This window comes from Oncorhynchus kisutch, linkage group LG1, assembly GCF_002021735.2.
Source record: "Oncorhynchus kisutch isolate 150728-3 linkage group LG1, Okis_V2, whole genome shotgun sequence".
NCBI lineage: Eukaryota > Metazoa > Chordata > Actinopteri > Salmoniformes > Salmonidae > Oncorhynchus > Oncorhynchus kisutch.
This window is the reverse complement of record NC_034174.2, coordinates 37,347,482-37,363,122: the sequence shown is the minus strand read 5'-3', so window position 1 is coordinate 37,363,122 and position 15,641 is coordinate 37,347,482. Positions and strand designations below refer to the sequence as shown.

Sequence of the window (15,641 nt, the reverse complement as noted above, 5' to 3'; positions counted from 1 at the left end):
ACGTACCAGAGGAGGCTGGTGGAAGGAGCTATAGGAGGACGGGCTCATTGTATTGGCTGGAATAGAATAAATGGAACCGAGTCAAACATGGTTTCCATGTTTGATACTGTCCTCCTATTGGTCCTCCCACCAGCCTCCTCTGACACACACACACACACACACTCACACACACACACACACACACACTGCTGCGCCACCAAAGTTAATGAGGTGCCAGAAGTAATCAGAGAGTGTGACACAGCTGAGGGGAGCTCCATACACCTGGAGAATGAGACCACCTGAGACTCCACTGCCCCAATCTATCACCCTGTAGACACACACACTCCCCATCTTCTGCTCCAACAGTCCCATGAAACACATATTTCCTCATCTCTCTACCTCGTCCAGTTCAATTCACACTTGTTCATCTCACTGAGTTTCCAATCTCCCTCTATCACTTCAAATCAATGGCCCTGTCTCTCTCACCCCCCCCCACCCCCACACACACACCCCCTCAACACCCACTATTGACTTCCCAGTTGCTTACCTCCTCCCCACTCTCAACACACACAGTAAACCTGTGGTAATTGCTGCAAATCCCATTTACACTGTGTCAGTTTATATTAGACACAAGTAGATGGAGAGTTGTGGTCTCTGACCACTCACTGTGTGTGCGTGCTCTAACCCTCTCTCTGTGTAGGCGAGTTCTCTCTGTGTCGGGTGAACAACGGAGGTTGTCAGGACCTGTGTCTTCTGACCTCAGAGGGCAGGGTCAACTGTACTTGCCGTGGCGATGGCGAAAGGAAACTGCTGGAGGACAACACCTGCATCGGTGAGAAAGAGGGAATAGGGAAGGGTATGGAGAAATGAGAGAACTAGGGTACATGGGGAGGGAGAGTGGATGAGGGCATTTTATCTTGTCATTAATGATGTAAGAACAGCCAATGGGGCTGAACTTTGAAATGTTCAGCACTAAAACCATGTTTTTTTTATTATGAAGTGAAGTGTCTCTTTCCTCCTCTCTCTCTCTCCCCCCTCTCTGTCCCTCTCCCCCCTCTCTCTCTCTCTCTCCCCTCTCTCTGTCCCTCTCCCCCCTCTCTCTCTCTCTCCCCCCTCTCTGTCCCTCTCAGCCCTAAACACCACGTGCGGCAGTGTAGATGAGTTTGAGTGTGGGAATGGAGACTGTGTGAACTACACTCTGACCTGTGACGGCATGGCCCACTGCAAGGACAAGTCAGACGAGAAACAGTCCTACTGCGGTGAGTGAGACCGACGGACACATTCTTTTACACAACCTCTATAAGCTATAATGTGATGAAGGTTTCAAACGTTATTTTCTCCTTGCCCTTTGTACGTCTTCAGCCAACCGGGTGTGTAAGAAGGGATACAGGCGGTGTGTGAACGGCAGGTGTGTGGGACACAGCTCCTGGTGTAACGGACAGGACGATTGTGGGGACAACTCAGACGAACTCTTCTGCAACAGTAAGCAGGCTAGCTATCTCATGCAGTATATACTGGGTGGATGTTCTATGGAAACTATGGTTGTCACCAGTGTAATGTGTGGATCTGTGTGTGTTCCAGCCACCTTGTGCACGGCAGAGCAGCTCCAGTGCAGAGACGGTGGCTGCACCACCAACTCCAGCAAGTGTAACCAGATTGTAGACTGCGAGGACGCCAGCGACGAGATGAACTGCTGTGAGTCACCTTAGGCGCCAGCCTAGTTAAATCGATTTGTTAGGTTTAGTTTGAACTCGAACGAACCCAGGCTTCAGGATTGACTAGACTCAACTCAAGAAAGAACACAGACTTATCTTTAGACTAGACTCAGCTAAACCTAACATCAGACGTAACACTAATCCAGACTTAATTTTGGACCAGTTGCTCTGTCATAATGTATAATGTCACTTTACAGCTGGATGTCACAAAGTCATTTAGACCCAAGCCACCCCCTGTACCCAACCTTTGAACTACTCCCCTCTGGGCGCAGGTATAGGGCACCCCTCGGTAGGAAAAAACAGAACTAGACAAGAATTTGTGCCAGGCATGATATCCCTCCTAAATAGTTTGGCCTGATGTTCCTATCGACCCAGTAAGGCCAGCAGGCTAGTCTCCTTTTATTGGTATCTAACTGTTATGAAAGTTGTATTGTCAGTTTTTTTGCTACTTTAAATGTGTACAAGACACATTTCCCCATGGGGACAATAAAGTCAGTAAAGTTAGATACGATGCTGAAGCTAATGAACTAAATTAGTTTAGACTGACTTTATAATATATATACTCACTGTAACCCCTGTCCTTGTCCACCAGCTACTGACTGTTCCAGCTACTTCCGGCTGGGGGTGAAGGGTGTGACCTTCCAGAAGTGCGAGTTCACCAGCCTCTGCTACGCATCCTCCTGGGTGTGTGACGGAGCCAATGACTGTGGAGACTACTCCGACGAGAGGAACTGCCCAGGTGAACACGCATGCGCACGCACGTGCATGCGCACGCACGTGCCCAAACACAGACACACACACACACACACACAATAAGCTGCAACATTTGAAATGTTTTCAGACTGTTGTCCTTGTGGACTCTGATTCAGCGTATCTCTTTAAGGCAACCAGCTGCTAGGGGAGCCCCCAGAGTTCACATTAAAACACCAACATTTAATTAACACATAGCACAAGTCGTTTAAACTCTCCCAAATTCAAGATGAGTACGAAAAGTATAGAGGGACCTAAGATATCACAAAACTGCAAGATTAGAAATGTCATTAAAAGTAGAATTGTTTGTCGTTTGTTGTTTGTCAGTAAATACGTATAAAACAAACGTGCTAATCAACATGCTACTCTTGTTCCATACACTTCCCTATTTAGTGCCACCCTACTATAATGTTATAGAAGGTGAGGTCAGTACAGGTGCATCAAAGCTGGATCCAAGAGACTGAAAAACAGCTTCTATCTCAAGGCCATCAGACAGTTAAATAGCCATCACTAGCCGCCCACTTCCCTGTACTTAGTCACTGTCACTAGCCGCCCACTACCCTGTACTTAGTCACTGTCACTAGCCGCCCACTTCCCTGTACTTAGTCACTGTCACTAGCCGCCCACTACCCTGTACTTAGTCACTGTCACTAGCCGCCCACTTCCCTGTACTTAGTCACTGTCACTAGCCGCCCACTTCCCTGTACTTAGTCACTGTCACTAGCCGCCCACTACCCTGTACTTAGTCACTGTCACTAGCCGCCCACTACCCTGTACTTAGTCACTGTCACTAGCCGCCCACTACCCTGTACTTAGTCACTGTCACTAGCCGCCCACTTCCCTGTACTTAGTCACTGTCACTAGCCGCCCACTACCCTGTACTTAGTCACGGTCACTAGCCGCCCACTACCCTGTACTTAGTCACTGTCACTAGCCGCCCACTTCCCTGTACTTAGTCACTGTCACTAGCCGCCCACTTCCCTGTACTTAGTCACGGTCACTAGCCGCCCACTACCCTGTACTTAGTCACTGTCACTAGCCGCCCACTTCCCTGTACTTAGTCACTGTCACTAGCCGCCCACTTCCCTGTACTTAGTCACTGTCACTAGCCGCCCACTTCCCTGTACTTAGTCACAGTCACTAGCCGCCCACTTCCCTGTACTTAGTCACTGTCACTAGCCGCCCACTTCCCTGTACTTAGTCACTGTCACTAGCCGCCCACTTCCCTGTACTTAGTCACTGTCACTAGCCGCCCACTTCCCTGTACTTAGTCACTGTCACTAGCCGCCCACTTCCCTGTACTTAGTCACTGTCACTAGCCGCCCACTTCCCTGTACTTAGTCACTGTCACTAGCCGCCCACTTCCCTGTACTTAGTCACTGTCACTAGCCGCCCACTACCCTGTACTTAGTCACCGTCACTAGCCGCCCACTTCCCTGAACTTAGTCACCGTCACTAGCCGCCCACTACCCTGTACTTAGTCACTGTCACTAGCCGCCCACTTCCCTGTACTTAGTCACCGTCACTAGCCGCCCACTTCCCTGTACTTAGTCACTGTCACTAGCCGCCCACTACCCTGTACTTAGTCACTGTCACTAGCCGCCCACTTCCCTGTACTTAGTCACTGTCACTAGCCGCCCACTACCCTGTACTTAGTCACTGTCACTAGCCGCCCACTTCCCTGTACTTAGTCACTGTCACTAGCCGCCCACTACCCTGTACTTAGTCACTGTCACTAGCCGCCCACTTCCCTGTACTTAGTCACCGTCACTAGCCGCCCACTACCCTGTACTTAGTCACCGTCACTAGCCGCCCACTACCCTGTACTTAGTCACCGTCACTAGCCGCCCACTTCCCTGTACTTAGTCACTGTCACTAGCCGCCCACTACCCTGTACTTAGTCACTGTCACTAGCCGCCCACTACCCTGTACTTAGTCACTGTCACTAGCCGCCCACTACCCTGTACTTAGTCACGGTCACTAGCCGCCCACTACCCTGTACTTAGTCACTGTCACTAGCCGCCCACTACCCTGTACTTAGTCACTGTCACTAGCCGCCCACTACCCTGTACTTAGTCACTGTCACTAGCCGCCCACTACCCTGTACTTAGTCACTGTCACTAGCCGCCCACTTCCCTGTACTTAGTCACTGTCACTAGCCGCCCACTTCCCTGTACTTAGTCACTGTCACTAGCCGCCCACTACTCTGTACTTAGTCACTGTCACTAGCCGGCTACCACCCTGTTACTCAACCTTGTTACACTATGTTCACAGACATGAAATCACTGATCACTTTAATGATGTTTACATACTGTTTTACTAGTTTCATATGTATATACTGTATTCTAGTCAAGGCCCTTCTATTCAACTATTGCTGTATATACAGTTGAAGTCAGAAGTTTACATACACTTCGGTTGGAGTCATTAAAACTCGTTTTTCAACCACTCCACAAATTTCTTGTTAACAAACTATAGTTTTGGCAAATTGGTTAGGACATCTACTTTGTGCATGACACAAGTCATTTTTCCAACAATTGTTTACAGACAGATTTTTTCACTTATAGTTTACTGTATCACAATTCCAGTGGGTCAGAAGTTTATATACACTCAATTAGTATTTGGCAGCATTGCCTTTAAATTGTTTAACTTGGGTCAACGTTTCGGGTAGCCTCCCACAAGCTTCTCACAATAAGTTGGGTGAATTTTGACCCATTCCTCCTGACAGAGCTCGTGTAACTGAGTCAGGTTTGTAGGCCTCCTTGCACGCACACACTTTGTCAATTCCTGCCACACATTTTCTATATGATTGAGATCAGGGCTTCATGATAGCCACTCCAAAACCTTGACTTTGTTGTCCTTAACCCATTTTGCCACAACTTTGGAAGTATGCTTGGGGTCATTGTCCATTTGGAAGTCCCATTTGCGATCAAGCTTTAACTTCCTGACTGATGTATTGAGATATTTCTTCATTATATCCACATAATTTTCCTCCACATGATGCAATCTATTTTGTGAAGTGCACCAGTCCCTCCTGCAGCAAGCACCCCCACAACATGATTCTGCCACCCCCGTGCTTCATGGTTGGGATGGTGTTCTTCGGCTTGCAAGCCTCCTCTCTTTCCTCCAAACATAACGATGGTCATTATGGCCAAATAGTTCTATTTTTGTTTCATCAGACCAGAGGACATTTCTCAAAAAAGTACAATCTTTGTCCCCATGTGCAGTTGCAAACCGTAGTCTGGCTATTTTATGGCAGTTTTGGAACTGAGCGGAGCGACCTTTCAGGTTATGTCGATATAGGACTTGTTTTACTGTGGATATAGATACTTTTGTACCTGTTTCCTCCAGCATCTTCACAAGGTGAAATAGTGTAGACACTGTTAATTTTGTAAATTACTATTGTAGCTGGAAACGGCTGATTTTGAATGGAATATGTACATAGGCGTACAGAGGCCCATTATCAGCCACCATCACTCGTGTTCCAATGGCACGTTGTGTTAGCTAATCCAAGTTTATAATTTTAAAAGGCTAATTGATCATCAGAAAACCCTTTTTGCAATTATGTTAGCACAGCTGAAAACAGTTGTGCTCATTAAAGAAGCAATAAAAGTGCCCTTTAGACCAGTTGAGTGTCTGGAGAATCAGCATTTGTGGGTTCGATTACAGGCTCAAAATGGCCAGAAACAAATAACTTTCTTCTGAAACTCGTCAGTCTATTCTTGTTGTGAGAAATGAATGCTATTCCATGAGAGAAATTGGCATGAAACTGAAGATCTCGTACAATGCTGTGTACTACTCCCTTCACAGAACTGCGCAAACTGGCCCTAACCAGAATAGAAAGAGGATTGGGATGCCCCGGTGCACAACTGAATAAGAGGACATTAGTGTCTAGTTTAAGAAACAGACGCCTCATAAGTCCTCAACTGGCAGCTTCATTAAATAGTACCCGCAAAACACCAGTCTCAACGTTAACAGTGAAGCTGCGACTCCGGGATACTGGCCTATTTCTGATAAATTATTTTAGTGGACCTAAAACGGACATTTCTAAGTGACCCCAAACTTTTGAAAGGTAGTGTATATACACTCGAGATTCCAACATTGCTCATTCTAATATTTATATATATATTCCTTATTTACTTTTACATTTGTTTATTGTTGTGAATTGTTAGATGTTACTGCACTGTTGGAGTTATTATTACACACGCATTTCGCTACACATCTGCTACATGTGTATGCGACCAATAACATTTGTTTTGATGAACCACTATCTGTCCATCTGTTTGTCGAGCAGACCGGAGGAAGACCAAGTGTCCTGCTTCATTCTTTGCGTGTCCTAGTGGTCGCTGTATCCCTATGAGCTGGACCTGCGACAAGGAGAACGACTGTGAGAACGGAGCTGACGAGACACACTGTGGTCAGTTCAGATGGCTTTTTACTGGACTGCTCATCACTGTAGTCTTTCACCACACATTTCTGACAATGTTCTTTCTCTTCATTGCAACAGCCTCTTTGTTCTCTCTCTCTCTCCTTTAGATAAGTTCTGCTCGGCCAGCCAGTTTGAATGCGGCAACCACCGCTGTATCCCCAACCGTTGGGTGTGTGACGGCGCTGACGACTGTGGTGATGGGACTGACGAGGGCAGCAAGTGCAGTGAGTGTGATTCACGCCACACACAATCTCTAACAGGGAGGTCACTCAATTGGAAATACTAGACGAATTCAAAACGAATGCACCCGAGAGTAATACCCTTGCCCCATATCTGTCTCCCCTCCTCCCCACACCTCTCCTGACAGAGAATAAGACGTGTAGTCCACATGCCTTCCAGTGTCCTGGCTCTCATGTGTGTGTTCCCCAGCACTGGAAGTGTGACGGGGACAAGGACTGTCCTGACGGAGTGGATGAGAGTGTCAAGGCTGGATGTGGTGAGTAGTGGATGAGAGTGTCAAGGCTGGATGTGGTGAGTAGTGGACGAGGGTGTCAAGGCTGGATGTGGTGAGTAGTGGATGAGTGTGTCAAGGCTGGATGTGGTGAGTAGTGGATCAGAGGAGGATGGAGGACTATTGACTGGATACATCTTTACCTATGGAATTAAGGGAGATGTTACTTAACCCCAAACAATGTTAAGCAATTTGAGTTTAACAGAAGTTCTTTATGCAATCATTATCAAATACTTACTTGCTGGTATACAGATTATTTTGATAATGCAGTAGCTTATTGACTAACTAATGTCTGTCCGTCTGTGTCTCAGTGTTCAACAACACCTGTGATGAGAATGAGTTCATGTGTCAGAACAAACAGTGCATCCCCAAGCACTTTGTGTGTGATCATGACAAAGACTGCAGTGACGGCTCTGACGAGTCCCTGGAGTGTGGTGAGTGGATGTCCCCTGTTGTACCCCCTCTTACACTCACACACTCATAGTATCATTGTGTTAATCCTTAAACATTTGGAATGAATATTCTGTTTTCATGATGCACTACATGACCAAAAGTATCTGGCACCTGCTCGTCAACCATCTCATTCCAAAATCATGGGCATTAATATGGAGTTGGACCCACCGTTGCTGCTATAACAGCCTCCACTCTTCTGGGATGGCTTTCCACTAGATTTTGGAACATTGCTGCGTTGAGGTTGCACACTGACGTTTGGCGATTAGGCCTGGCTCACAGTCGACGTACCAATTCATCCCAAAGGTGTTTGATGGGGTTGAGGTCAGGGCTCAAGTACTTCCACACCGATCCCGACAAACCATTTATGTTTGGACCTCGCTTTGTGTACAGGGGGGCATTGTCGTGCTGAAACAGGAAAGAACCCTCCCCCAAACTGTTGCCGCAAAGTTGGAAGCATAGAATCGTCTAGAATGTCATTGTATGCTGTAGCATTAAGTTTTCCCTTCACTGGAACTAAGGGGCCAAGCCCGAACCATGAAAATCAGTCCCAGACAATTATTCCTCCTCCACCATACTTTACAGTTGGCACTATAGACTGGGGCAGGTATAGTTCTCCTGGCATCTGCCAAACTCAGATTTGCCAGATGGTGAAGCGTGATTCCTCACTCCAGAGAATGTGTTTTCACTGCTCCAGAGTTCAATGGAACTTGGTAGTGAGTGTTGCAACCGAGGACAGGCGATTTTTACTCTCTATGCACTTCAGCACTCGGCGGTTCCATTCTGTGAACTTGTGTGGCCTACCACTTCGCAGCTGAGCCGTTGTTGCTCCTAGACGTTTCCACTTCAGAATAACAGCACTTTCAGTTGACTGGGGGCAGATCTAGTAGGACAGACATTTGACAAACTGACTTGTTGGAAAGGTGTCTTCCTATGACGGTGCCACGTTGAAAGTCACTGAGCTCTTCAGGACGGCCATTCTGCTGCCAATGTTTGTCTATGGAGATTGCAAGGCTGTCTGCTCAGTTTCATACACCTGTCAGCAACGGGTGTGGCTGAAATAGCCGAATCCACTCATTTGAAGGGATGCCCGCATACTTTTGTATATACAGTGTATATGATAGGCCTACCAGTGACATAACTGTATAGAAAAATGCAATTAATCAACCAATCACTCGTCTCTCCTTTCAGAGTACCCTACGTGTGGATCCAATGAGTTCCGCTGTGCCAACGGGCGCTGCCTCATCCAGAGCTCCTGGGAGTGTGACGGAGAGTTCGACTGTCACGACCGCTCTGATGAAGCCCCCAAGAACCCCCACTGCAACGGCCCAGGTTAGACACACACTCACAGATGGTGCTAACTGTCTATTTTCTCTGGGCCCTAAGAGATCTCCATCTCAGCCCACTATTTGCAAGGAATTGTAAGGGATTTACTAAATCCCTGCTAAATTGCGATATTGGATTTAGGCCAATGTGTGAGCCAAGCCCCCTCTTCCTTAGATGTTAACTCTCTATTCTCCTCTTCCTGAACAATCCTCGAATATCTGTCCTCTACCTCTTCCCAAAACAGAGAAGAAATGTAACGACACAGTGTACGCTTGCGGCAACGGGAACTGTGTCAACGAGACTCTGCTGTGTGACCGGAACGATGACTGTGGTGACGGCACTGACGAGCTCAACTGCTTCATCAATGAGTGTCTGAACAGCAAGCTCAGCGGCTGCTCTCAGCTCTGTGAGGACCTCAAGATAGGCTTCAAGGTAAGGACGCGCCTGGAGAGACTCTGCTAAATAAATAGTTGACGGTGATGACTGTTCATCTGTAGTCATTGCCATTTTATATTGTCAACTACGTAACAACTATTTGTCGGAAAGGTTAACCATTGTGAAGTAGTACACACAGCCTTACCTCTCCTCTCCTGTGTGGTCGTGCAGTGCAGATGCCACCCTGGCTACCGTCTGAAGGATGATGGGAAGACGTGCGTGGACATAGACGAGTGTACGACCAGCTACCCCTGCACGCAGCGCTGCATCAACACCCACGGATCCTTCCACTGTCTCTGTGTGGAGGGCTTCCAGCTCAGCCCCAGTGACCCCACTATCTGCAAGTCCACCTCTGGTAAGAGCTGGTGGAGGGGGGGTATGAGGTGGTAAGAGCTGGTGGAGGGGGGGTATGAGGTGGTAAGAGCTGGTGGAGGGGGGGTATGAGGTGGTAAGAGCTGGTGGAGTAGGGGGGGTTTATGAGGTGGTAAGAGCTGGTGGAAGAGGAGGGGGGGGTTTATGAGGTGGTAAGAGCTGGTGGAAGAGGAGGGGGGGTTATGAGGTGGTAAGAGCTGGTGGAGGAGAAGGGGGTGGGGTTTAATGAGGTGGTAAGAGCTGGTGGAGGAGGAGGGGGGGGGGGGTGTAAGAGCTGGTGGGGGGGGGTGTATGAGTTGGTAAGAGCTGGTGGTGGGGGGGTATGAGGTGGTAAGAGCTGGTGGAGGAGGGGGGGGTGTATGAGGTGGTAAGAGCTGGTGGAGGAGGGGGGGTATGAGGTGGTGGAGGGGGGGGGGGGTTATGAGGTGGTAAGAGCTGGTGGAGGGGGGGGTATGAGTTGGTAAGAGCTGGTGGAGGAGGGGGGGGGGGTATGAGGTGGTAAGAGCTGGTGGATGAGGGGGAGAGGGTAAGAGCTGGTGGAGGGAGGGGGGGTATGATGTGGTAAGAGCTGGTGGAGGGGGGTGTGAGGTGGTAAAAGCTTTACTAAGGACAGCCTGAAGTTGAACTTCGTGACCTTTTTCTTCAAAAAAAATCCTTCTTTTGTCCAGAGGAGGAGCCCTTCCTGATCTTTGCCAACCGTTACTACCTAAGGAAACTCAACCTTGATGGTTCCAACTACACCCTGCTCAAACAGGTGAGACTGGAGCCTCAACACCTCAAAGACCTACAACAGGTGGAAATAGCACATTGCTCCTTATGACCATCATGCTATGTTTGATCACTTCTCTCCCATTGTGTGTGTGTGTGTGTGTGTGTGTATTAGGGCCTGAACAACGCAGTGGCGCTGGACTTTGACTATAGACAGCAGATGATCTACTGGACAGACGTGACCACTCAGGGCAGCATGATCCGACGCATGCACATCAACGGCAGCGACGTACAGGTCAGTGTGGCTCCATTACTTCTTACCTCTTAGAAATATACATTTGATTGGTAGCCTACATTTAGTTGCATAATGTGGGGAACTGAACTGTAATTTCCGATTGGCTGTTTGGCAGGTCCTTCACCGCACATCTCTTAGCAACCCTGATGGTCTGGCTGTTGATTGGGTGGGAGGGAACCTGTACTGGTGTGACAAGGGGCGGGACACCATCGAGGTGTCTAAGCTGAACGGGGCCTACCGGACAGTCCTGGTCAACACCGGTCTGAGGGAACCACGCGCTGTGGCAGTCGACGTACGAAACGGGTACGAACGTAGCTCTAAATAACAAGCAGGAATTGCATTCATGTTCTCTTACTTTCTCTTTGATGAATGCTGCTCAAATATTGACTATAGCATTAATTATTTTACTTAAAGAGAGACTCATTGATCCTCACTTTGCTGAGAATGTAGTGTGACGTTATGACCACTCACCTGGGTGGTTCTGAAGCCTCACACTGAGCTGTGTCCCTGCCAGGTACCTGTACTGGTCAGACTGGGGTGACAACCCCCACATAGGGAGGATAGGGATGGACGGCTCCAACAGGACTGTTATTGTAGAGGACAGGATCACCTGGCCCAACGGCCTCACTCTGGACTTCATCAACGACCGCATCTACTGGGCTGACGCCAGAGAGGACTACATTGAGTTTGCCAGCCTGGACGGAACCAACCGACACACTGGTAACACACACTGTCATACACGTGGACATTTGGATATTGACATTACAACACACAGGCATGAAACGGAAGTCGTGTACACTATACACACCACAAGCTCATGAGTAAATAAATCACTGCTCGTATCTGACGCGTCTGTTTCCCTGTGTGCCTCCCCCCTGCAGTGCTAAGCCAGGACATCCCCCACATCTTTGCCATGACTCTGTTTGAGGAGTACATCTACTGGACCGACTGGGAGACCAAGTCCATCAACAGGTGTCACAAGACCCAGGGCACCAACAAGACCATGCTGATCAGCACGCTCCACCGGCCCATGGACGTCCACATCTACCACCCTTACCGCCAGCCAGAGGGTATGAGTAAGTCTACTGTTACCGCCACCTGAACACCCTGTCATGTATCGACGTGTGCCTGCACTCCTCTCACCTGGGCCTATTGTGTGTGTTTGGTTGACCCACAGTGGCCAACCACCCGTGTCAGACCAATAACGGAGGATGCAGTAACCTGTGCCTGCTGTCGCCTGGAGGGGGGTACAAGTGTGCCTGTCCTACTAACTTTTACCTGGCCAGTGACGGGAGACGGTGTATGTCCAACTGCACCGCCAGCCAGGTGAGTTTAACCAACGTCTGGGTCTTTCTCTGCCTTTCTGTGCTCAGAACTAATCTTTCACTCTCTTCCCCCACCATCTCTCTTTCCATCTCTTTCCCTCTTCCTCTCCATCTTCTATCCTTTTCCCTACCCCTCCCTCCCTCCCTCCCTGCAGTTTGTGTGCAAGAATGACAAGTGCATTCCGTTCTGGTGGAAGTGTGACACAGAGGATGATTGTGGGGACCGGTCAGACGAGCCTGCGGAATGCCGTGAGTGACAGACAGTCCATGAACACTAACTATCATCGCTGCACTGTACGAAAGTCCTGGTTGACTGATGCTGTATTGGTATCCCCTGTAGCTGAGTTCAAGTGCAGGCCCGGCCAGTTCCAGTGTGGTACAGGCATCTGTACCAACCCAGCCTACATCTGTGACGGAGACAACGACTGCCAGGACAACTCTGACGAGGCCAACTGTGACATCCACGTGTGTCTGCCCAGTCAGTTTAAGTGTAGCCACCCCAGCCGCTGTATCCCAGGGATCTTCCGCTGTAACGGCCAGGATAACTGTGGAGAGGGAGAGGACGAGAAAGACTGCCGTGAGTAGACTGCTGTTCCTACAGTATTGGAGGGTTTAAAGGGGGGGTGTATTGTACTGCACCAGTGTTTTTGTGTTTTCGGCCTAACATGTTTTCTACGCACGTTTACATGTATAATTTAAATTCATTTTAAATGTATGTTTGCAAAGACTAGGAGCGAAAGCCATGCATCATATAGAGATATTGGTAAGTGACAGTGTCCTCTCTCCTTTCTGTCCCGTGTAGCGGAGGTGACGTGTGCCCCTAACCAGTTCCAGTGTGCCATCACCAAGCGCTGTATCCCCCGTGTCTGGGTGTGTGACAGGGACAACGACTGTGTGGACGGATCCGACGAGCCTGCCAACTGCAGTACGGGTCCACTCTACTGTCACGTCCAGCATCCTTCTCCCTGCTCCCTGATTCCTCCCCTTGTCTTTCTCCCTGCTCCCTGATTCCTTCTCTTTCTACTGCCCTTCATTGTATTCTCTCTGATCTCTTAACTTTCCCCATCCAGCCCAGATGACGTGTGGCGTGGATGAGTTCCGCTGCAAGGACTCTGGTCGCTGCATCCCGGCCCGGTGGAAGTGTGACGGAGAGGACGACTGTGGGGACGCATCAGACGAACCCAAGGAGGAGTGTGGTGAGTGATGGACAGGGGGGTTGGCGGTAGAGAGATTGAGATGCAGGCGAGGTGGTGGGATAGGAATGGAGAGATTCCCAAGGTTCTTTTGTGTAATGTGTTTTACATAATTGTATACTATTAAAATATTTGTTATAATTTCTACTTGGACTGTATTCTGTGTGTGTCGTGTCCTCAGATGAAAGGACGTGTGAGCCGTACCAGTTCCGCTGTAAGAACAACCGTTGTGTCCCTGGTCGCTGGCAATGTGACTATGACAACGACTGTGGAGACAACTCCGATGAGGACAAGTGTGGTAGGTCCCCTCTGCCCTGTCCAGTCTGTGATGCTAGGTCATCTGTCTCTTCTCGCTATGGGGGAGATTAGAGCTACAGAATATATGTGTGTTCTATTTGTATATGATGCCTTCTTTCACTGTATGGGTTCAGTTACATCTGTTCCCCAAACAGATCATTTAATAGTTTTTAAAGGCACACTGTTGTTTGTGTTCACTCAACTGCGCTGCACATTCAAGATTTTGATTTCCATTGCTTTGATTTAACTTTGTGGCCATTTGCACATCTCACATCATCTCATGTTTATTCTGCATTTCACACTGGCCTGTTGACGTGGTTTAGAGGTAGGTGTCTTCACGATCAGCATGAACACCCCCAACCTACCACCAATCTACCCAAGCCCCAACTGTCTGTCTACACTAACTATCCTATTGCCATTAGGAGACAAAAATGTACACAAAATATTTAAAAAGTAGCTTTGCTCCTTGACTCCATAAAAAGTGTTTCTACTCTATCCAGACTCTCAGCTCCTTTCCAGTCCTTTTAGCCCCTCCCCCTCGATGTACCATGTGACCCAGTGTACTCCCACCCCCCCATCTTCTGATATGTCCCTTGCTACCAGTCTCTTCCTCCTGTCTGTACAGCCATTTTACCCTCATGACATATGTCTGTGTCCGGAAGTTCTTATTCCTCTCCTCTCCTCTCCTCTCCTCTCCTCTCCTCTCCTCTCCTCTCCTCTCCTCTCCTCTCCTCTCCTCTCCTCTCCTCTCCTCTCCTCTCCTCTCCTCTCCTCTCCTCTCCTCTCCTCTCCTCTCCTCTCCTCTCCTCTCCTCTCCTCTCCTCCTCTCCTCTCCTCTCCTCTCCTCTCTCCTCTCCTCTCCTCTCCTCTCCGCTCCTCTCCTCTCCTCTCCTCTCCTCTCTCTCCCATCAGTGCCAAGGCAGTGTTCAGAGAGTGAGTTTTCCTGTACCAACGGTCGCTGCATCGCTGGGAGGTGGAAGTGTGATGGAGACCATGACTGTGCTGATGGATCAGACGAGGTACAGTGACACTCACAGTTATTAAAAATAGAGTAAAATTACTCACATCAAATGAAAAACCCCTCACTGTTGCTCCCAAACATGATTTTTTTGTTTGATGCTTAGTGATATGGAAAGTCAATGCCATCCCCAATCTTACTAGTACATGTCCTAACTCATTGTCACAACGAATACATCATTACCAGAGGATTGTTCATTTATGAATAGCATTGTCATTAGTGTGACGTAGTAAGTGATGTCCCTGCGTGTCCTCCTGCAGAATGGCTGTGATGTGAAGTGTGACAGTGATCAGTTCCAGTGTAAGAATGGCCACTGTATCCCCATCCGCTGGCGCTGTGACGCCGACCCTGACTGTATGGACAGCAGTGACGAGGAGAAGTGTGACAGCGGAGGTGAGTTTTTTTTATACACACACATTAGTGTACTGTTCATTAAGTACAAGTTGTGGGTATGTATTTCATAGAAAAAAGTAACTCTCTGTCTCTCTCTTTCTGTCTCAGTGGGTAGACACTGCCCCCTGGATGAGTTCCAGTGTAACAACACTCTGTGTAAGCCCCTGGCCTGGAAGTGTGACGGAGAGGACGACTGTGGAGACAACTCTGATGAGAACCCAGAGGAGTGCAGTGAGTCCCCATGACATCAATAACACTGTCCCTGAGGATCATTCAACACCTACCTCACACCTGCCATCTCTTCTCTCCTCCTCTATCCCTCAGCTAAATTCCAGTGCCCACCCAGAAGGCAGTTCCGCTGCCACAACGACCGCGTCTGCCTGCCGATAGCCAGGCACTGTGACGGTGTTGATAACTGCGGGGACAACAGTGATGAGCTCAACTGCCG

General features: G+C 48.7%; 1 protein-coding gene across 4 annotated transcripts in view; it reads left to right on the top strand.

Moving 5' to 3' along the window:
* The window catches only part of LOC109895151 (low-density lipoprotein receptor-related protein 1), a 185,014-nt gene that overhangs the window by 148,109 nt on the left and 21,264 nt on the right, over positions 1 to 15,641 (top strand). For 2 of the 4 annotated variants that reach the window (XM_031823106.1, XM_031823091.1), the window contains exons 45-71: positions 680 to 811; positions 1,110 to 1,238; positions 1,342 to 1,461; positions 1,561 to 1,674; positions 2,287 to 2,433; positions 6,736 to 6,858; positions 6,978 to 7,094; positions 7,238 to 7,366; positions 7,693 to 7,815; positions 9,023 to 9,163; positions 9,402 to 9,589; positions 9,764 to 9,947; positions 10,633 to 10,718; positions 10,848 to 10,967; positions 11,083 to 11,270; positions 11,482 to 11,687; positions 11,849 to 12,037; positions 12,145 to 12,293; positions 12,448 to 12,541; positions 12,633 to 12,869; positions 13,095 to 13,217; positions 13,363 to 13,488; positions 13,667 to 13,783; positions 14,695 to 14,801; positions 15,061 to 15,193; positions 15,302 to 15,424; positions 15,518 to 15,640. In XM_031823106.1, coding sequence (XP_031678966.1) covers positions 680 to 811; positions 1,110 to 1,238; positions 1,342 to 1,461; positions 1,561 to 1,674; positions 2,287 to 2,433; positions 6,736 to 6,858; positions 6,978 to 7,094; positions 7,238 to 7,366; positions 7,693 to 7,815; positions 9,023 to 9,163; positions 9,402 to 9,589; positions 9,764 to 9,947; positions 10,633 to 10,718; positions 10,848 to 10,967; positions 11,083 to 11,270; positions 11,482 to 11,687; positions 11,849 to 12,037; positions 12,145 to 12,293; positions 12,448 to 12,541; positions 12,633 to 12,869; positions 13,095 to 13,217; positions 13,363 to 13,488; positions 13,667 to 13,783; positions 14,695 to 14,801; positions 15,061 to 15,193; positions 15,302 to 15,424; positions 15,518 to 15,640 — 3,768 coding nt within the window. Of the gene's footprint in view, positions 1 to 679; positions 812 to 1,109; positions 1,239 to 1,341; positions 1,462 to 1,560; positions 1,675 to 2,286; positions 2,434 to 6,735; positions 6,859 to 6,977; positions 7,095 to 7,237; positions 7,367 to 7,692; positions 7,816 to 9,022; positions 9,164 to 9,401; positions 9,590 to 9,763; positions 9,948 to 10,632; positions 10,719 to 10,847; positions 10,968 to 11,082; positions 11,271 to 11,481; positions 11,688 to 11,848; positions 12,044 to 12,144; positions 12,294 to 12,447; positions 12,542 to 12,632; positions 12,870 to 13,094; positions 13,218 to 13,362; positions 13,489 to 13,666; positions 13,784 to 14,694; positions 14,802 to 15,060; positions 15,194 to 15,301; positions 15,425 to 15,517; position 15,641 lie in introns of all 4 variants that reach the window. The other 2 variants (XM_031823099.1, XM_031823081.1) reach the window with 1 other exon arrangement.